Raw genomic sequence first — 22,819 nt, 5'->3', positions numbered from 1 at the left:
GTCTCTGTTTAAGGTTCAAGAAATCGATTTTTGCCTTAATCAGTTTCGATTAAGCGATTTGAAGGGGTGGGGCGAACTTTTAAATTTCAAATTTTAAAAAAATTTCATTAATTATGATTTTTCCCATATATGTTTTAATCTTTTTATTTTAACCTATTTTACATGTTTAATGAATCCTAACTACATATATGTTTTAATCTTTTTATTTTAACCTATTTTACATGTTTAATGAATCCTAACTATGCCACGTCAACTTCTCTAAATTTAAAAAAAACGAAAAACATTTTCAAGGCTAGATTTTGTTAAATTGAAACTTGGGATGGCCGGGGAGTTAACTCTGAAATTGAAATCCAAATGTAACAAAAATCTCCGATTCATTCTTCAATGGACTTCTCAAAGCTCCAATCCAGAGTTAACACTCCCTACATTCCTCCTCACCGTACGCAGCTACACCCTCGCGTGCACCATCCAAATCCAAATCCCAATTCCAATTTCAAAGTCACCAGCAACAGAAACAAACTCCTCCTCCTATTAGCGTCTCTCTTCACAATCCCCTCCCTTTATTGCCTTTTCTCCACTGCCCGAAAACTCCACCAATCTGCTAAATTCGTGGAGCCCAATGTGCAATTTTACGGCATTGTCATCGATTCGGGCCTCGCCACCGCCCGCCTTCGTGTTTTTAAGTTCCTTGGCGACGGACAGATGCCGTTTGTTGATTCCACTGAGGCCAGAGGGGATTTAGACCGTTCGATTCAAGTATTGGTTGGCTTTGCCAAAAAGAGGGTGCCCAAGAAGGAGTGGGCTAGCACTAGGGTGCAGTTGATGCTGAATAATGCGGCGGAAGATCGGGTTCTGGAACAATGTCGCCGGGTTTTGAGAGCCTCTGGTTTTGCTTTTAAGGACGCTTGGTCCCGTGTTCTTGAAGGTTTTGCCATTCTTAATTTGGACATTCTTTTCTCTTATTGTTGTTAGTTAAATGAACGCATTGTTACTTCCAAATGTTTGACTTTTGATTAGAGAGCTAAATTTAGGAGGTTGGTAAAACCTATTTTTTGTTAGTAATGTAAATTTTGTTATGAAACCATTTAGATGTGAACCATTGTGATTCAAAGCAGTTCGTTTTAACTAAATAACAGGATTGGTATCCAAAACTAGCAGACTATGTAACTGGGGGAATGGTTTGTCTTTTCCAAAGACAGAATGGATTGCCTGTCATATTGTCAACAAGAAGGTGGCAATTCTTAGGTATTTCTAGTGATACTGTATAGTTTGGTCCTATACAGTCTATATTATTTGACACTCTTTTATGATGCTCTTATTTCTAAGATGAGTCGATTATAGACTATATGTTTAGCAAAATGTTCTCACTCCAATTCAACATGACATCAAGAAAAAAGAGGTTAGTCTAACATTTCTTGTTATTGTGTTTAAATGCTAAATAAGTGCGGTATTTAGTTGGCATTAGAAGACTACATGGAAGCCAACTCTCTTTGGCATTCAATAATCAAAAGCATGTATGGGATCCATTATATGGGATGAGACACTAAATATTATTAGGGGCTCTTGTAGATGTCCTTGGACTCATATTTCCCATGGAAGTAGCTTATTTCTTTCTAACATAAAATTGGTTGTTGGCAGTGGGCAGAACATCAAAATTTTGGGAAGATATATGGCTTGCTGAGGCAGCTTTTGTTGGTCTTTTCCCTCGGTTATACAGGATGTCAGCTAGGCATAGTTTCAATATTGCTAATGTGGTGGATTCTTCATCATCTCAGGGGGTTGGAATCTTCATTTCTTTAGAGATTTAAACGACAAAGAGTGTCGACAATGTGCTGATTTCTTCCATCTATTGGAGGGTGTCACTCTAATTTCCATAGCCTTAGTGATTCTCAATGTCTCTGTTTTTGAGGCTTCAAGTGTGATTTGGAGAGCTAAAGTTCAAAACAAGGTTAGATTCTTAGCTTGGATTGCAACACTTAGAAAAATCAACACAAATAACATGATTCAAAGAAGAAGACCTTTATGTATTTATCCCCAAATTGGTACAACTTATGCAAGAATGATTGTGAAATCGCTGACCATCATTTTCTACAGTGCCTCTTTGTTTAATGCTTGACAACTTGGTCAATGGATTTAATTTATCTTGGGCACCTTCGTCCTGCTACTTGGCACCGGTGGAAAGGCATATAGCTACAAAGGGCAATAGGAAAGTTGGTATTTTGTGGGATTGTATATTTTCTAGGTTTTATGGCTAGAAAGGAACAAAAGAGCTTTTGAAGATATGGAGAATGAATTTCTCTATGGGCAGCTATGTCCTCAAAATTCAAGGAAGTTTCTTTCTTCTTTATTGTCCAAAGTTGGGAAGCTTCAATAGTCTAATTGTAGAGGACTTTTCTAGACTTTTAGGCTGGGGTTTCATTTGTCTAGAGATTTGAGCTGACTTTTTTCTTGTATAGTTTTTGAAACATTTATAGGCTTAGTCATTCTATATCTGTTTATTTATTTATTTATTTTTAATACAATTTTTCTTGTTTCCTGGCCAAGAAATTTGGAAAACTATGTGGAGATAAGAAGAAGCCAGTGTTGGACTTATTATTTTTATATGCTTTTATTGCATTCGGATGGATTATAGTTACCTGCAAGTTTCACATTTTCTTCAAGTGTATGAGTTTTTGATTTTTGTCACTATGCCACGATGCTCCTAAAATGAAAAAAAAAAAAAAAAAAAAGTTAAATTGTTTCAACGTTTAGGTTTTTGCTTACATCTTTTTTATAAAGACTAACACTTTGTTTGCTTAGTTCCATAATCTTTTTCAAATCTCCTCAATAATGGTTATTCAAAGGTGTTTTGTGATTTTATTTTCTATATATACTCAACAATTATTGTTTTTGAATAGTTTTTTTTCTCTTTTTTTAGAAGTTTTCTGTTTAATCAAGAAGCTAAGTGTTTGTCTTGTAAGTAACAATTAACCACCAATGATGAATGATGTATAAATATTATTATGTTGCAGGGCAAGAAAAAGGTATGTATGCCTGGATTGCTACAAACTATGCTCTTGGAACCCTGGGAGGTGAGCCTCAAGAGACCATTGGGATAGTTGAACTTGGTGGGACTTCTTTGCAGGTTTTTCTGATCACCACTTCCCTTGGCCATGATTGACTATTGATATATCTATAAATCTATGACATGTGGTTGCCTCTTTATTGTTGCATACCTATTCACTTCCTTTTAAAAGTATAACTGATTGCTATCCAATAACTTACAATAAAAACTGTGGTGCTTGATTCATTGAAATTCTGTAGAAGTAAGTGAATAATCATTTTTGTTGAGGAACTAGTTTTGTAGTTATTGCTATTATCATTGTTTTAATTATTTATGTTGTTTTGCATGCATATGGTAATTGTGAAGAAATATTTTCTTGTATGTTCATAATGAGATGTACAATGAGTTTATAGCAAAAACAAAAAACTAATCTAGGAAGAAGATAATTACATTCCTAATATAATTGATCTGATTCCTAACCTAATATAGAGAATAATCTTATTTCCTATTTTACACTTCATCACCTATTTTACACTTCAACACTCCCCCTCAAGCTGGAGCATAAAAGTCATATGCACCAAGCTTGTTACAAATAAAATTAACACGAGAACCCTTAAGAGACTTAGTGAGGATGTCTGCTAATTGGTCGTTGGAACTGACATAACTAGTTGCAATATCCCCTAATAGAACTTTCTCTCGAACAAAGTGACAATCTATCTCTATGCGTTTAGTCCTCTCATGAAACACTGGATTTGAAGCAATATGAAGGGCAGCCTGGTTATCACAGAGTAACTTCATTTGTGATACTTTGAAAAATCTCAACTCTTGAATTAGTTGTTTTAACCAAACAAGCTTACAAGTGGCCATGGCCATTGCACGATACTCTGCTTCAGCACTTGACCTTGCAACAACCGCTTGTTTCTTACTTTTCCATGAAACTAGGTTTCCTCCAACAAGGACACAAAAACGTGAGGTAGAATGTCTATCAGATGGAGATCTTGCCCAATCAGCATCTGAATATCCGATAATATGTGAATGGCCCTTATTTTCATACAGTAAGCCCCTACCTGGTGCTCCCTTGATATACCTTAAAATCCAGACAACTGCATCCCAATGACTATCACATGGAGTTTGAAGGAACTGACTTACAACACTAACAGAAAAGGAAATATCAGGTTGGGTGATAGTAAAATAGTTAAGTTTTCCAACAAGTCTTCGATACCTTCTAGGCTCAGCAAGAGGCTCCCCCTGTCCAGGGGAGAGTTTCAAATTAGGATCCATAGGAGAATCTATTGGTCTGCAATCTGACATTCCTGTTTCCTCTAGAATATCCAGTGCATACTTCCTCTGAGATATAACAATACCAGATTTAGACTGAGCGACTTCTATGCCAAGAAAGTATTAAAGTAGCCCTAAGTCTTTCGTCTGAAAGTGTTTGAACAAGTGTTGCTTCAACTGTCCAATGCCATCTTGATCACTCCCTGTAATGATAATATCATCGACCTAGACAACCAGATAGATACATTGCCCTGGTGATGTATGTCTATGGAAAACAGAGTGATCAGACTCACATCGAATCATACCAAACTCTTGAATAACTGTACTAAATTGTCCAAACCAAGCACGAGGAGACTGTTTGAGGCCATATAGAGAACGACGAAGTTTACATACCAAACCAGACTCTCCCTGAGCAACAAAACCAAGAGGTTGCTCCATATAAATATCTTCCTGAAGTTCACCATGAAGAAAAACATTCTTAATATCCAATTGATGCATAGGCCAGTGTCGAATGGCAGCCATAGCAAAGAACAACCGGACGGAAGACATCTTAGCAACAGGGGAAAAAATGTCAAAATAATCTGTCCCATAGATCTGAGTGTATCCTTTGGCCACTAAATGAGCTTTCAGCCTATCAACCTTACCATCTAGACCTACCTTGACAGTATAAATCCACCGACAACCAACAGTCGAATGGCCAGGAGGTAAGGAAACTAACTCCCAAGTATGATTATGATGCAAAGCCGACATTTCATCAACCATTGCCTGGACGCCACCCAGGGTGAGAAAGTGCCTCATGAACAGTGCAAGGAACAGAACAGAAGATAAGGTAGATACAAAGGCATAATATGAAGGATATAAACGATGATACTCAAAAAATTGTAGAAGGGATGAGGGTTGCGTGTAGACCGCATACCTTTACGAATAGCAATGGGAAACTGATCAGCTGGAGATAGGACCGTGGCATTGGAGGAATCGGGCACAGGACCTACAGTGACAGGGATCTCAGGAACGGCAGCGGGAACACAGGATCACCTGTAAAAGGAACATGACTATTGTCGACAGGAAGAGTGGTATTAGTACTAGATTGAGGTATCGAAACAGACGAAGGTGGGAAAGTAACGTATGGATGGTAGAACATCTACTATCGGATCAGACTCCACTGGATGAGGAAAAATGGAGAAGACTCAAAGAACGTAACATCAGCAGAGATGAATGCGATGTGTGGTGGGAGAATAGCACTTGTAGCTCTTCTGAAGACGTGAATACCCTAAGAAAATACATTTCGTAGACTGGCTGACAATTTATCCTGACAGGAGAGAAAAGTGAACAAAACAGGTGCTCCCAAAGACACGCGGGGGAAGAGAAAATAATGGAGTATCAGGGAATAATATAGAGTGTGGACCTGGTCTTGTAAGACAGAAGAAAGCATGCGATTTATTAAGTAACAGGCGGTTAGAACCGCGTCAGCCCAAAACCGGAAAAGGACGTGGTTATGTAAAAGAAGAGTGCGGCAGTTTCGATGAGGTGTCTATTTTTACGCTCAGCATGCATTCTGTTGGGGACTATAAGCACAAGAAGACTGATGAAGAATTCCCTGAGATGTCATGATTTAGTAAAGGAATCAGAAAAATATTCATGAGCATTATCACTTGTAATATACGAATGGTAGTATTATGTTGAGTCTTAATTTCAGCACAAAATGATGAAAATATGGAAAATAATTCAGAACGAGAGCACATAAGAAATAACCAAGTGCAACGGGAATAGTCATCAATAATTGTAACAAAATATTAAATCCCAAAGTAGAGTTAACACGACAAGGACCCCACACATTTGAATGCACTAACTCAAAGGGGGACGCAGCCCGTTTATGACACGCTTTGGAAAGAACTACGAGTATGTTTTCCAAGCTGACACGACTCACAACTCAGGACGACAATTTAGATAGACCTAGGATCTATTTTGAAGTTTGGAAGAATAGGATGACCAAATGATTATGAAGGAGATCCGGAGACTAGAGACAATGCATGTGTAGATGGGATATAGAGATGATAGAGACCTGTTACGTCTTGTGCCAATCATCTATCCTGTGTCGCGATCCTGTATAACAACAGAGTCGTATCAAAAGGAATAGAGCAATTTAAGGAGTGGGTAAGTTTACTGATAGACACGAGATTAAATGGACATTTGGGAATATAAAGCACAGAGTTAATGCTAAGGAGGGGAGGGGTTTTACACATCCAATAGCTTGAACATCGGCTTTAGACCCATTGGGAAAGTAATAGGAGCTAAAGATACAGTATTTGTAATTGAGTAAGTAAACGAGGGTTACCAGAAATATGATCCGAGGCAGCTGAATCTAGGACCCAAGGTCCTAAAGCGGAAGACTGAGAAAGGCAAGCAATTGAATTACCCGTTTGAGCGACGAGGCAATGGATGAAGAAGACTGCTTACTGGCCTGATACTGTAAGTATTCATCATAATCAGGACCTGTGAGAGTTAAGGAGGGCTGAGCTGGCACTGTAGAGGACTGAGAATGAAGATCAGAGTGATCAGCCTGAGCAATATTAGCAGCTCGGGTAGGTCGACATGTAACTTAAAACAATTCTCTCTGGTATGCCCCCACCAATGACAATAACTACACTTGGCCGATTTCCTCTGCCACTTCGATTGCCCTGTTCTCGAAAAGTGTGGGACTGAGAAACAAGGACCGAAGAGTCACTTGGGGAATGCACAATAGTAGGGAGAAAACCCGAAGTAATCGGCAAACACTCATCAAGGGAGGTACGGTGGATCCAGAAAGAATTGATCTCGAACAGGTGTAAATCTGGACCTAGAGCTGCAAGTGTCAAGACCATAAAGAACTTGTCCCGTTGAGCCAAATCTTCTGCCGCAGATTTAATCAGCTGGTAACAGCAGATTGAATTTGTCTTAAGGGAAGCTATCTTACCAGGAAGTCCGACATATTCATATCCTGTTTTTTGAGATGAACTAGGTTGGACACAACAGAATATAAAAGTTAAATGTCATTTGTATAAAGAAGTTTAGCCTGACTCCAAATATCAACACAGAGCGGTAAGATTTGTAAATAGGGTGAAGGGGGGGATCAATAGTTTGCTAAACATACTACACAGCATAGCATCAATTTTAGTCAGGAAGACTTATCTGACGTAATATCGGCAGCTTTGGTGGTCAAGTGATCCTCCAGACCTCGACCTATACACCATAATTCGACAGAGGCAGCCTATGATGAATAATTAGCAGTCCCAATTAATCGCTTAGTGGTGATGGGAGGGAGAGATACAAAGAAAAACCACTTGGATGCGAAGGAGAGGCTGTTTTTGAAGAATCCATGAAGTCTTGAAACTGACAGAAACACAGAAACTTACGCTTGCCGGAAAAACTGAACACTCGTCGGAAAAACAGTACACTTGCCGGAAAACAGATCGGAGCAGAAGCTAAGGGAAACACCTTGAAGGGTTTTGCCGGCAAGGTGGAGAGGAACAAGATGCCGGTGGTGGTGAGAACTCACGCTTGCCGGAAAAACAGATCGAAGGAGGGGATGCCGGAAAAACGATCGGCGCGTGAGGGCGCGTGCAGTGGCGGCCGACGACGAAACCACTCGGGTTAGGACGACGAGGAGAAGACGATCAGTCCGGTGTGATTGGACCAGATTCTGATCGTTGCCAGAGAACAGTAGCCGGAAAAAAAAATCCGAGAAAGAGAGAAATTTTTTTGAAATTTCAAACACCAAGCTCGGATACCATGTGAAGAAATATTTTCTTGTATGTTTATAATCTAGGAAGAAGATAATAACATTCCTAATATAATTGATCTGATTCCTAACCTAATATAGAGAATAATCTTATTTCCTATTTTACACTTCATCACCTATTTTACACTTCAACAGTAATATAGATGGATTATTAATTACATGCTTCATCATTTTATACATTTACATGTTTATAGTGTTTTTATTATTTTATTTTTTTTTTTTGTTCATGTTACCATACTTGATAACTAATATCTATAGTAGATCACGACACTGGTATTTTGTTCCATAGATTATTTCTAAATGTTTGCACCCATGTGTGAATATATTTGTCAATGGTTGTGCTCAATGAGTTCTTTATGTGGTTGAAACCATTTCTCCTGGTCGATGGCATTAATCAAATCTAACTATGTTCTTTTATAAATAAAGAATAAAATTTTTGGACTAGCCATACTTAGATAGGAAATGCTTGGATTTTCAAGTAATGCCTTTGCCATTGGTACTACTTTCTTACTTTGTAAGGTTCTTTTTAGAAGTTATTTTTGCTTTTCAGAAATGGTACTAGCCTTTTGTGGTTTTAAGCCAAACTTGAGTGGCTTTTTGTGATAATTTTCCTTGTATGCACCCTGATGAATATGTTACATTATTGTTCAAGTACCTTCTCTGACATGTTAGTTTATATTTGATTATAGAAGAATGATGCAAAATGAGAGAATGTTGATCAAGGTGTGAAATCTAATTTAGGAAACGCAGTTTGATTTACACATGATGTGTGCTATATACATATAATGGAACCTTGAAGATATGATTTCTGGATTTAATTTTTCTAAGATGAAAATTAATTGAATGAAGAAAAAAGAAAGGCATTGTAGAGAGAAGAAAGCATTAAAGAAATGGTTTGCAAGAAAACCTAGGATTTGTGTTTTTAATTTAATAAACTCATATAAAATTACCTTTTGTAGATGTTTGATAACCCGATAGGAAATTTCTTACTTTTTATTGATCTGCAGACGTCAATATTTGTGTATTTTTTTTTTTTTTCAAATGGTTCATAATGTCAATGTTATCTCTGTTAATTTTGAAACCTCAAGGTTATCTGGGATAGTTGCAAGGGGTTTATTATGTATGCCTTGAATAAATGAAAGACTAGATGTTTGTTAAACATTATGCCAAATGGTGGTTACTATAGTATGGTGTCTTGCATTACTTTTTTTTCAGATTAATTTTATTCGTTTGTTTAGTTACTAACTAAATTTTGAACCATTTAACTAAAATTTGCAGGTTACATTTGCTATGAGAGAATCTTCACTAGCACAATCTGCACAAATGATCAGATTTGCTGGAGTTACTTATGATCTTCACACACAAAGTTTGCCGCAATTTGGTCAGGTGTTTCTCTCTCTCTCTCTCTCTCTATATATACATACATACACATATTGTTCTTTTAACTTGTATACTCTAAAATTTTTAGCTGTTCTAATAGTCTTATAAATTGAATTTCGACATCCTGCTGCTGGTATGGTTAATTTATTTCATGCCCTTATTCAAGAAGTAAAAGTCTATATTAAAGCTTTTTGGAAGAGTTATTTGGCTCATCAGCTAACAGTTTACTTTAAAATCATAAGCTTTTGAGTTGACATGGTACTGTAGCAGGGTGGACTATGTTTCATTCTTGGCTCATTGTAATGCTTGATTGTATCTATTTTCGAGCCTCCTTGTTCAAATCATTATCCTTTTTACAATATATTTAGTATCGAGCTATGTGGGGTATGCACATGAGAGGTGAGTGTTAGGTAGGTATTTATACTGTTCTAGCAGTCTCTAATCTACTAACATGTTTGCAGGCATGAAAGAGTAGTTTTGGGCAAACTTTGTTCATTAACTTGGTTCACAGTATGAAGGCCCCATCTTAGGCCCTGTAGTGTGCACTTGCTGCTATTTTCAATCACAAGTGGGTGGGAGTGTTAAAGTAAATATGTATTCCATTCTTAAATCTACAAAAATATTTTATCACATGCATCAGGAGATTGACTGTGGATTTAGTAGTTTGTTATGAACTGTGGTATCTTAGCAATAGGGAGGAACAGTATTTATAAATGGGTGGTGATTGTGGTGATAGGGTTAACAATATGTGATGGTGGGTTCTCTTTGTTATTATATCTCTATTTTTTTGTTTTTTGTTTTTTTTTTTTTTTTTGGGAGGGAAGGATTGTTGCTGTGTAGTTGGAATAGTGTTGTCCAGGTGTCTACAGAATGTTGATTAATGTGTTATTGAAGTTATTGTAAGAATGCTTCGTAAAATTCGGTGGGTTATTTGTATCAGACTCTTTGTACTGTGTAATGTGTTGTGATGCAGAGCATAATATACTATATATCTAAATCCTTAGTATTGGACACATCTAAATCCATGTTAGAGAACATTGGAAAACTTTAATTAGTATCATAAGCTTAGTTAATACCAGTGTCCTGTTAGTAAAAATTCACTGCTTTAGTGGTTACTCTTGCAGCTGCTCTTGGAGCTGGAGCAAGTGTTAGTCTCAAGTGTTGTGGTCCACAATTGTTCTCACTGTTGTATAAGTGAATTGGAAAGGCAGTTTCAAACCTTTCTAATTGCTTCTCATGCATTCGAGTTATGATTAGGACTGTGATGATGCTACAACCAAGATCTGTTATTCTTGGAGTATTCAATCTACTATAGGCTGCAATATTCTATTGTAGAGTCGATGAATATTCCTTCGATTGAGAACTTCCGTCTTCGAAGATAAATGTTTGAAAACAATGTTACTTATATCAATCCTTTTATTTGCTTTGATTTTTTTTCTTCTGTCTCTCTCCTCTGTCATTCATTGTTATAGTTTTACTTGTTTATAGTATTGCTCAGATTCACTTTTTCTTTGTTGGAAAATAAAATACAACATAGATGTTCAAACGGCTCTGTAAAACCATAATTACATTCTCAAATGCTATTTCATCAACCCTTACCTTTCATTAGTCTTTTGCAGCCATCAACCTACTTCCCTTATTACTGAACATGGAGTTCAAGACAAATTTTAGAGTTTGAGTTGACTTCTATTTGGTAAAACAGCATAGTACTCATTGATTTATTATCTTTTACAATAGAGCTACAATGTATCTTCATCTCACTTGACTGTAATCATTTTTTGCATTTTGAGCTTTTGGTTACATTGTTGTAATTCACTTATCGATGTAGGACACGTTAGGGGTTTCTTTCATAGTTTGCTTTATTTACTTATTTGTTGGATAGGAGTGGACTTCCTTATTTAGGTTGATCTCCTTTTCTATTTAGTTGCTCTGGGCTCCTATAAATAGAGGCCTAGATTATTATTGTTGCTATTCTTGAAATATGAGTTGATAAATAATGATGGCTTTCCCTCCAACTTCTATGTTTCTCCCTTGAATCTTCTTGTTTTTCTCCCATTTCTATTTCTTCTAATCCTTTTTCTTGTCTTCTCTATCTTATTCTATGCTTTCTGATCACTATCATATGGCATTAGAGCCCAAGTTCAATTATGCTTCTGCACAAAAATCTTAAATTCAATCTCCATTTCTTTTTACTGAATTAGAGTCCAATAATTTTCTATTTCTTCAGATTTCTCCCTTTTCTTGCTTTTTCTATCTTATTCAATCCTTTTTTATCTCCGTCATTTGGCATTAGAGTCCAATCTTGATCCATTTCTGGAAAAAAAAAATACATGCCTGATTAATCCTGTTCTTTAGCACACTCACTAGGACTCGAAGTTAGTTTTAGTTAGGGCAATTGGTGTATGACAAGATAGAGATTTTTGGGATATAATGTAATTTCTTTAGGATTTAATTTAATTTAATTGTTTGTTTTATTTTCTTTTCAAGTTGGATAGGAGTGGATTTACCTTAAATTAATTTGTTTTCCTATTTGGTGTTGACGTAATTTCCTATTTAGTTGCTTTGCCTCCTATAAATAGAGGCCCGGATATTGTCAATAGACTTGAAGTATAAATTGATCAATAATAATGACTTTCTTCTCAATTTCTATGTTTCTCCTTTAGTTCTTGTTTTTCTCCTGTTCTATTTTCTTTTCCTCTTTCTTGCTTTCTCTATCTTATTCTCCTTTCTGATCTCTATCACTTATATTGAAAGGTCCTTGACTGAGAAATTTCAGTTTTTCTTTTCGGATAGGAGGCAGCTTGGAAATTGTTGTACGAGCTGCAGAATTCCACAGAGTTGAAATCTTGTAAGTCTCAGGTGTACTCACTTCTTGTACAATGTTATGGTCCAAAGTTAATTATAGTGAGCTGCATTATTTTATGGCCTATAAACTCTAGCTGGTATAACTTGCCTCAAATGGCTGGCGTGTAATATAGATCCATCATGGATTTGGGACCGGTGTGGGTTATGCGTTTTTTTTTCATGCATCGAAGACTGGGTCTAGGGTAGGGGTGGAAAAACCGTTCAGTTTGGCTTTTAGGCCAATACAAACTGAAACATACTCTTATTCTATTTAAAATTGAACTGAAACTTACCGTTTAAATAAAAACTGAACCGAAAAATTATCGGNGATCTTTATCACTTATATTGAAAGGTCCTTGACTGAGAAATTTCAGTTTTTCTTTTTGGATAGGAGGCAGCGTGGAAATTGTTGTATGAGCTGCAGAATTCCACAGTCAAATCTTGTAAGTCTCAGGTGTACTCACTTCTTGTACAATGTTATGGTCCAAAGTTAATTATAGTGAGCTGCATTATTTTATGGCCTATAAACTCTAGCTGGTATAACTTGCCTCAAATGGCTGGCGTGTAATATAGATCCATCATGGATTTGGGACGGGTGTGGGTTATGCGTTTTTTTTTCATGCATCGAAGACTGGGTCTAGGGTAGGGGTGGAAAAACCGTTCAGTTTGGCTTTTAGGCCAATACAAACTGAAACATACTCTTATTCTATTTAAAATTGAACTGAAACTTACCGTTTAAATAAAAACTGAACCGAAAAATTATCGGTTTTGTTTTATCAGTATTTTTGGGGCTTTCTTTTTTTTGTTAAATTTGTTTAATTACAATAATCGTCAATTAAAATTTTATTACCTATTAGCGGTATAAAGTAAACAAGTTATGTCTATTAACATGACATTAAAAAACTAAAAAACAAACAAACAAACAAAAACTGCTACGTATATATATTAACATTAGTTTAGGGAAAATTTGATTTATGTATCTTTATTGCCATGTGGTAGAATATTTATTAAGAATAATAAAAAAAAATTGTCTATGCAGAAAAACAGAATCAAATATTTGGTTTTCAAGTTCAGTTTGGTTGGTCAATATTTTTGTCCACTCCTAGTCTAGGTGTCCCATTTCAAACCTATGCCTAGACCTGGACAAAAAGAGCAGAATTTTTTTTTTTTTTTTTTAAATAAGTAAATGAAATTTATTTGACCTTTGGAACTCTGGACGCATGAGTGCTAGACCCTAATGGCATGGGTTTGTGATAAAAAAGATTGACCCATGATGGGTCTAGGATGGGTCTGATTCTTGCTTCTTCTTCTGTTTTATTTTATTTTTTTCTAGTTCTGAATTTGGGACTTGGCAGACCTGTCCCAGACTAAGTCCATTGAAATCCCTCCCTATATTTGACCACTCTTTTGATTCTATTACCATTTTGCCCTTTTCTACCACTAGTCTAGTCAATTTGATTTTGTAAGTCATCTCTATATTCCAAATCAATTTTCTTTTACCAAAATTTATTATTTTAGTTGCCTTAAACAAAATGGAAGCTTAAACAACACTGTTCTATGTCTTAAACCCTGCCAAACGCTGAAATCTAAGTAATGAATAATACATTGTTATTATGTCAATTCCTAAGAGATGTCATGCTAATTTATTGGCTGAGATTCAACAAATTATGGGTTTCTGCTGTGTCAGAGTTGAAAGAAGTGTGAAAATGGTAAAGTTGAGGTTTTAAAGGAGAAGTGATGTAGGAAAGGAATGAAAATAGGAGAGAGAGAACAAAAAGAAGGAAAAGAAAAATAACTAGAGAAGAAATGAGAGACTTCTAAAGAGAAAGTTAGGTAGGTAACAATAATCTTTATCAAGCATAAAAAAATCTGCCATTCCGTAACTCTAAGGCCTATTCATATGCTTAGAATGATAATCCTAATTGAATTTGAAATCCTTAAAATTTAAATAAAAACAAACAATAAACCTAAAACCTATGTATGTGTCAAACATTTACACCTAGTCTTTAGTAGGGAGATCTCCATCAATTTGCCTAGTTGAAAAAAACTTTGCTCCGATGAGTGACGCTACAAATAATCATCCAACAAGGCTAAGGTAATGAGAATGAATCTCGCCTTTAGAAAGCCAAATATCAGCATTGAGAAAATTATACTTCCAATGGACACAAAAATGTCAATTTCCACCATGGGATGAGGTGACAAACTAATTTTCCAAAATATGCAAAATCTTATCTGTAGCCATGGGTGGAACAAATGGTTCATTAGGTGTAGCTAGACGGAATAGAAACAATAGAAAAAACCATAGGAGGCTTAAAAGTGCTTCCATAAGGAAACAAGTGTGCCATATTAGACATTGGACTAATGGCTAAATCATTAGGCAAGTCAACGAAATATTCATTTGATCCAAGCCTATGAAGAATGGTGTGGTCTTGTGGCATGATATACAATTTCTTTTTGACATTTCTGGGAAATCTCTCAAAAGAAATTGCAACCCGTTGCTTTATCTCCCATTTGAAACTCTTGGGTTCTATGATGTAGTTAGCATTCAGATAATTATCATTGTCAAGAGATTTGATGCCTAAGTTCAACATATATGTCACTAATGTATTTGGCAAACACAACATTTATGTTTAGAAAACTATAATCAAGGGTAATGGTATAAGGTCAATAGGTTGGCGGGGTGAAGAACCATGAATAACCATAAAAGGACTCTTTTTAGTTGACTTGTATTAAAATTGGGATATGGGAAGAAAAAGGTCCCATTTATCAGTTTTTTGACCTACCAAACATCCAAGTATATTCCAATTATGGTTAACCACTTTAGTCTGACCATTTGTCTGTGAGTTGGGATATGGTCAATAGGCTGATGAGGTGACCAGCTAAGATGTCTTAAGAAATGGCATGTATGAAAATCCTAGTCACATCCTTTGACCAGTAAAACCTAGCCTCAACCAATGCTATAATTTTATTTCTTTTAAAACAGCCTACTAAATCGCCAACATGCTTCCCCCAAACTAGAAATTCCCAAAGAGAGATACGAGGAATACACAAGTGAGTTCCTTGAAAGAAATAACTATTACTAATGATAAAGTAAAAATGATATCTATGTTGACCGTCTAAGATGTCTTAGTAAATAATCCTGAAGTCCGAACATGTGTAGTATTCAAATTTAAGTCTCTTATGATTTAAGTCTTGATAATAGCTTGCATGACCTGCAGCGTGTTACTTTAATCTATTTGAGGGAATTGTTTAAATACCAAAAATTTAGAAATGAGATGGTTTAATTTTTTTTCAACATAATTTCCTTAGTTCAGAATATGTAATGTTGTGCTCATCATAAATTTAAATTGAGTTCTTTAGGATTATCTAGAAACCATGCATTTGGCTGTTTGCTGGGAATCGTCATGCTTTACATGTTTGCCAATACATAATTGGAGCATAATGTTGGTAGTAGTTGGTTGGTTAGGTGAAGTGGCATGTACTGAGTCTATTCTTTGACTATATTCATTTTGATACAAGCGAAGAACTTGTAAGTGAAATTTTTATTGTAAAAGCAAAATGAATAAAACTTTCGGCAATCTTGATGGTTTGATGTGATGAATGCACAAAGTCTTGCATCGATGGATAACATTTTGATTCCATGTGTACCTAATCGTGCTCTATAGTTGACTATGTGATTGATCCATCGTTGATTTTATGCAGTTTCAAGTTCCAGAGTACGTTCTAACAACCCTTGCATCCCTAGAGGCTATGAGCTGACATCGAGTTCCAGTGATAGGAAACTTCTTAAATCTCATGCTGCTGGAAACTTTTCTGCTTGTAGATTTGAAGCTCTGGCTTTGTTGACGAGAGGACAAGGTACCTTCTCTCTTTCATCTTCTTTTATCTGACTTTGTTATGTTGTTATATAATTTACCTTTGTCCTCAGCTGATTGGGGAGACAAGGTACCAGCCTCTTTGATCTCATTTTACCTGAGCTGAGATCTTATGGTTTCTGCTTCTTAAATTTTTTCAATTTTTCTGGTCTTGGATCTACAAGAGAATGTAAATATAGTGCATGTGGGAAGCCCTTATAATTGGAGAAATCTATCCCTAGTAAAACTGTTGTTATACGCAAGTGCTTAGTACATGTTAGAAAGCTTATAAAATGATTGAAATTTTTTGATGGTATGCTTATAAATCTTTTGGCATTAACTGTGGGGTATCTTATATGTATCCTCTATCAATTTATTAGTGTCACGATTGGCATTGATGCTTAAAAGTTTTGGCATGAAAGCCCTGTGAATTTTTCTAGTTTTTCTTTTATGCCATGTTTGCTTTGGGGAAAGGATTGAAATGGAATGACAATGATTATGGGAATGGGAATGTAGGATGGAATGATGAGAATTCCATTGTGGACAATATATTGGAACTTCATTAATATTAGATATGTGGACAAAACTGTCCTCAAGTTTAAAACATTAAACATCATTAATAATATCACCTTTTTTTTTTTTTTTTTTTTTTTTAATATTATGTATAATTTATTGATACATGTAACTTTACACATAAAAATATAAAATATTATAACGTTCCATATCACTCATATTATGAATTGTTTTCTCATTACAATAAATTTTTTATTAAATATAAAATATCATGTATTAGATTAATATAATAGTGAAATTTTTGTTGTTGTATAAAAGATATTATTTTATGAAATTATATATAAATTAGTTACTAAATAGACATTATTTAATAAAAGGTATGTTATTCAATATAAAATCTTAGTTATTTATTTAAATTATGAATAATATTAATTAAAAAAATTTAAAATAAAAAATTCTGGTGAAACAGCCGATTGACGGCTGGCCACCTCGTGTTTAACAACATCGTAGGTGTGTGAGTGATCGCTAGTTGCAGATTCATCAATCTAGGTTAGCGGTGGTACTTGTTGATTCGTTGTTTTGGTTGCACGTGCATGGCATGCTTTAGGCGACCACCAAAAAATGTTGATTTTCAACCACCCTCACCAACCTAGATCTATAGATCGACGGTTGGAGATCATTCACTCGTCAACAGTGTTGTAGATGTGGTGGCTGAATACTAGTCGACTAGTTTGTTGGAATTTTTACTTATTTATTTTTATTAATAAGATTATCTATGATTCAAATAAATAATAAATATTTATTATAAGCATTTTTAGATATTTTAATTATTAGTATTTTAATTATACAATAAATTAGTTTTTAATTTAATAATTGTTAGACAATTATATAAGAATTTTTTTTAAATATTTTAATAAAGGTGAAAAATGAAATTTTGTATTTAATTGAGGAACAAAATGACAATTCCTTCCTCATTCCTTCCCTTGAAGGAACGAGTTCTTGTTCCATGATTTTTACGTTGAATGCTCTTTCTTTTAAACCAAACAATGAGACGGGGAGAGAATGAGGGTTCCCATTCCCATTGCCTTACCCATTGCATCCAAGCAAACATGCCCTCATAGTTTGTCTCTGGCCTTCATCCGTATCTCTTTCTCACCAGTGTTGTTTTATGTGAATGCATGTCTTGTGTAAATTTAATCTTACAGTTCTTGTTTTTATATGAAATTATGATGTTCTAGTTTTTATCTTCCTTCTTTATGTGATTCTCAGAGTCGGAAGCACTTTCTTAAGTTCTGTAAAATGTAATATTCTCTCTGTGATATTTTTTTCATTACCTGTTCAGATAAATGCTTGCATCCGCCTTGTCAAATTCTCTCATCCTTCTTCTCCAGCTTACAAGACCAGACCACTTCACCAGAAAATTTCTTCTATAGTTCTGAGGTTTGTAAATATGATATTAAACGTAATTTAATGGTAAAAAAAATTCACTTTATATAATTTCATTATTTGCTGCATGTGGGCTATGTTTGATAGTAATTACACATAGTGTTTGTTCCTTGAGGCAGTGACTCTTATCTGAATGTTTTACAGTTGAGCAAAGTAAAGATTGTAACATAATGGAGCGCTTTAAGATAATAGATTTTATATATGTGGCAATTGTAAACCTCTCCTTACAGTAGCTGTTTTATCTGAAACCAAATTTCACAGATTTTAAAATCACACAAAATGAAAAAGTGTTTCCCCATAGTTCCATAGATCCACAATATCAATTTCAAGGACATAACAAAGCAAAAAATCTATGCATTTTGTGTATTTGGATTATGTCTGATGGAAGACCTTGAACCAATTCAAATTTAAATGAACTGACTAAGACATCCAAAATGTTATTTATCTATTAGTTCAAGGCATAAATCTAGACAAGACGCTATCCCAAAAGCTGTAACTTATTTAAGTTGTATCCTGTCAAAGGAACACTTATCTGCCTAGGTATGGTCTTTAATTTACTGTTTCATCCTTCATATATGAACAAAAGCAAGCTTAAAGCAACCCTCTAAAGTGACTTCTTAGTAAATGGAAGGCTTTTTGCACAAGTGAGTTGTCTTTCTAGAATTATTTTATTGCAGTGTAAGTCAGTGACATCTAAATGCTAAAAAGTGATGAAATCATTTACAAGAGTGATTCTAGAAGGAAACATAATCTTTTGCAGTTAACCAAATATAATATGTTATTCATCCTGTAAAAATTCAACACTGTCTTCTGGTAAATATATTATTACTAGCTTGAAATTTGTTTCTCTTTGGTTGTTAAGGTAGTTGCTATTTTTGGAATTTTTAACACATTTGAGCTTCGTCAGCTTTTTGGGCTGGTTCCTAGGACTTCTTTGTTTGAACTGGAGGCATTTGGAAAACATTATTGCGAAAATGATTGGGGTATACTGAAAAATCAACATCGTGGCATTGATGATTTGGATTTGTTAAGATACTGTTTCTTTTCTGCATTTACGGTGGCACTGTTGCATGACAGTCTTGGAATCCCTTTGCATGATAAAAGGTATTTTTTTTTCTCATTATGGCTGAATAAGCATGATAGCATTCTTTGTGTTTGTTAATTCAGATAATATCTCAATGAAGCTCCTGTTTTATTTTGTTGGTATCTCTTCATGATATTTTTTACTTTGTTAGCATAATATTCTGTTTCACCGGTCATTTATCTTTGGTCATACAGTGATTCATTTATCTTTGGTAAATTGCTGTAGGAGATCTGAGTAATATTATTATCACGTTACCTTTTCTTTTAAAAATGCTATAGTAGTATGTTAGATTAAATGATAATAGCCGATACAACCATAGGAATCTCATCAACCAAATAGTTTCTTTACAAGGTTGTTAGATACTCTTCTAACTTATGGCTTTACCACCAATGGTAAACACACTTCTAAAATCTCTATTCGATTTGAGAATTTGAAATCTGTATACCTTACAGGTATTAGATCGGTTCCTTTGGTAGATAAGTATATACTCACTCATTCTTTTAAGATACTTGAGTGTATCTTCTACTTCTACTCAGTGCTTGGTTCTTTTCTTTGATAGGTACTTATTAATCATACCTACTACATAACAAATGTCTGGTCTAACACATAAATAATACATGAGACTGCCAATGGTTGAAGCATAAGAAATCTTCTTTATGTGCTCTGCCTTTTCAAGTATCTTGGAACATTGATCCTTAGAGAGAGCAATTCTATTCCTGAAAGGAAGTAATCCTTTCTTGGAATTATGCATTGAAAACTTTCTCAAGATCTTCTCAATATATGTTGCATTGATAAGTAGGAGATACTAAAACTATAACATCCATCTCATTTTATTTTCTCTATTTTTCATGCGTGCTTATTGCACATTTGTAGCATTTTCATGGTGGGTTTTTGTGAGACATCTTCACCTAGTACCGATTTATGGGCATCTTCATCTAAAGGTCAAGAAAAGATGGTATATAGGTTGCACAAGTCTATATATGCACTTAAGTGAGCGTCTAGATCCTGGAATATTGGATTTGATAGTGAAATCTGCAGTCTTGATCAAAATCTTGGTGAATATGGTATGGTAAAGAAAGATGATAATATTGTATTCTTGGTCTTGCATGTTGTTGATATTCACTTATTATGAATGATATAGGCTTATTATCATTTGTTTAGGTTTCGTCGTCTGACCAATTTAATATGGAAGACCAAGGGGAAGCCAACGTAATTTAGGAATTAAGCTTTTGTGTGGTTGTAAAGTTAGAATGTTTAGCTTACCCAAGCAACATATATAGATCAGATCTTGCTCAAGTTTTCAATGCATAATTCGAACAAATGATATACCTAAGTTTTCAATGCATAACGATAGACCTTCAAGGTATACAGATTTCAGAAAATCAAACTTTTGCTGCTTTGCATATGTGCTTACTTTAACCGGTGGAGCTATAAGTTAGATGAGTATCAAACAATCTTATATTACTAATTACACTAAGGAGGCCAAATATATAGCTGCTTTAGAAACTGGTAAGGACTATGGTTATATCGCCTATTGTCCTTTATTCTAACAATAATGAGACTGTAGCACTATCAATGAACCAAAAAAGGTAAACACATAAACTGTGAGTACCGTCTTCTTACAGAAATTATATTGTATGCTATCACTTGGTTTTAAAAATTTGCTGAAGCAAGAAATTTGATCACTAAAAATTTTGGTTTATTACTTGTTATTATCTTGGGTCATCATGTTATTTAAAAGTTTATTGATCATATTGATGTCCTCAATCCCTTGAAGTCCTTTGTTGTTTGTGAATTCAGTAGGAATAATGGATCTTGGCTGTAAGAAACAATTCTTTTGCCTATTTCACGTTATGAATTTTGATGAGAAATGATGAAATTGCAGAATTGGATTTGTAAACCATACCGAGAAGAATCCCCTTGATTGGACTCTTGGAGCATTCATCTTCCAGTCAAAGCTGCAGTCCCTTGAACTGGAACGTGAGAAGCTGGACCAGGTTGTAGGAAATGAGTCACTAACATACTTCTCATTGTTTGCTTTTCTGTTAATAGTATTACTTAGTGCTATTTTTGTACTGCAATGGCGAAAACCACAGATAAAAACAATATACGATCTTGAGAAAGGGCACTATATTGTTACCCGAGTGCCCAGATAATTGTTTTCTTATTTGATAAGAATTATGTATATCTCTGCTGTATAATTGATGATGCTTGAATCCGGGGAAATTTTTGTTTTTTTTTTTTTTATGGTGACTGTAGCCGCATTTTGCAGTATTATAGTGTGTTAAGTAGCAAGATATATAATTTATATCTAGTATTATTGTTAATACCTGAGATAAAAAGACCTCATGTTTTTGTAGGTAACTGATGTATGGAATAAATTTATATTGGGATATGAATTATATTTCAATGAATTATATTATTAGTTGATTTTTAACTAGAGAAGAGAATGAAGTTGCTATGACATTTCCAGCTAAACTAAATGTTGATGCCTGTTTTTACTTGGAAATATATGGTATTGAAGCTTAGGTCTTTTGTTGACATGAAAGAGGAGTCAAGGAAGTTTGAGTTTTGAATGATAAGTAACAGTGTGTATAGTGATGATAAAAACGGAGTGAACTGTGAACCTAGTGAATAGTGAATACGAAAGAGTTATTGATAGAACGGAGGTAAATAACTAATTATGTCACTTGGGTTACACCCCTGAGGCCAAGTTTAGTTCGTAAATTGGATGGAGATGGGTATATCGCAAGAAATGATATATGATTATTAGGGTAAAGGGCCGGACCCATTTATTTCAATTTTCAGTGCTAGAGTATTGATCTGGGTTGTCCATATACAGTATAACATTTCTACATTGATATTCTATATTTGAATAAATTTTACATAGTCATAAAAATTTTTATTTCTACTTTGCGATAGTTATAAATATGAATAAACTCCATATTGTAATAAGTTATAATTTTTCTATTTTCCTTCTTAAGGAAAGTTGTCTCCACATAGTAATAACTATCTATATATTGTAAAAAAAAAAAATATGCTATGTTACATTAAAGGTTTAAGATGAAATAAAATATTTATCTAAAGTTGTTTGGGACAATGATTTATGTTTTAGAGTTAATACTACATCTTTTAACTTATTGGTACATTACTCATTAATATGAGCATTTTCTTGTTGAAGCCAAAATATTTTTAGTGTCTCAAGTATGTTTAGAGCTTCTTGGCATGAAATTTTTTGTATTTCCATGCTATCATACTCATAATTATTTCCTTTCTATTCTTGTCTAATTATAGCAATGATTTCTTCTTCAAATAAAGCATATATGATTTGCTATTCATTTGGATGATTGAGAAAGATATTAATATCCATTCGATTAGTGTAGTAAAGTTGTCGAATATAATCACTCAATTCTAATAGGACTCTTTGATTCTCCTCTTCCTATTAATTTGTAACTTGCAATTTATCGACATCGAGAGTCTTAATCTTGTAATGTTTAAAACAATTGACAATTGTCTGTGGTTTCACATCAATTGACTATGCAACAATTGTATTTACAATTCCATCAAGGACACTTATATTTACTAGTTCCAAGACGTAA

At 34.6% G+C, this 22,819-nt stretch overlaps 1 protein-coding gene across 1 annotated transcript; it reads left to right on the top strand.

Moving 5' to 3' along the window:
* Window positions 1-333: 333 nt before the first annotated feature.
* LOC116106057 (probable apyrase 6) lies at window positions 334-21,376 on the top strand. The gene is made up of 8 exons (XM_031392415.1): window positions 334-925; window positions 3,012-3,124; window positions 9,378-9,485; window positions 12,273-12,327; window positions 16,026-16,181; window positions 18,033-18,130; window positions 18,999-19,240; window positions 21,106-21,376. The coding sequence occupies exons 1-8, from the start codon at window positions 385-387 to the stop codon at window positions 21,374-21,376; spliced, it is 1,584 nt and encodes a 527-aa protein (XP_031248275.1). The 5' UTR covers window positions 334-384.
* Window positions 21,377-22,819: the final 1,443 nt, after the last annotated feature.

The sequence above is a fragment of the Pistacia vera genome, unplaced genomic scaffold (genome assembly GCF_008641045.1).
Source record: "Pistacia vera cultivar Batoury unplaced genomic scaffold, PisVer_v2 Contig509, whole genome shotgun sequence".
Taxonomy (NCBI): domain Eukaryota; kingdom Viridiplantae; phylum Streptophyta; class Magnoliopsida; order Sapindales; family Anacardiaceae; genus Pistacia; species Pistacia vera.
The sequence above is the reverse complement of the archived record's forward strand: the minus strand, read 5'-3'. Positions and strand labels throughout refer to the sequence as shown.

Bases quoted from the DNA above. Each gene is read 5' to 3' on its own strand.
- LOC116106057 (XM_031392415.1), top strand. From the start codon at position 385: ATGGACTTCTCAAAGCTCCAATCCAGAGTTAACACTCCCTACATTCCT. The intron at 9,486-12,272 runs GTGTTTCTCTCT...CTTTTCGGATAG, and splicing joins GTTTGCCGCAATTTGGTCAG to GAGGCAGCTTGGAAATTGTT. The intron at 16,182-18,032 runs GTACCTTCTCTC...TTACCTGTTCAG, and splicing joins TTTGTTGACGAGAGGACAAG to ATAAATGCTTGCATCCGCCT.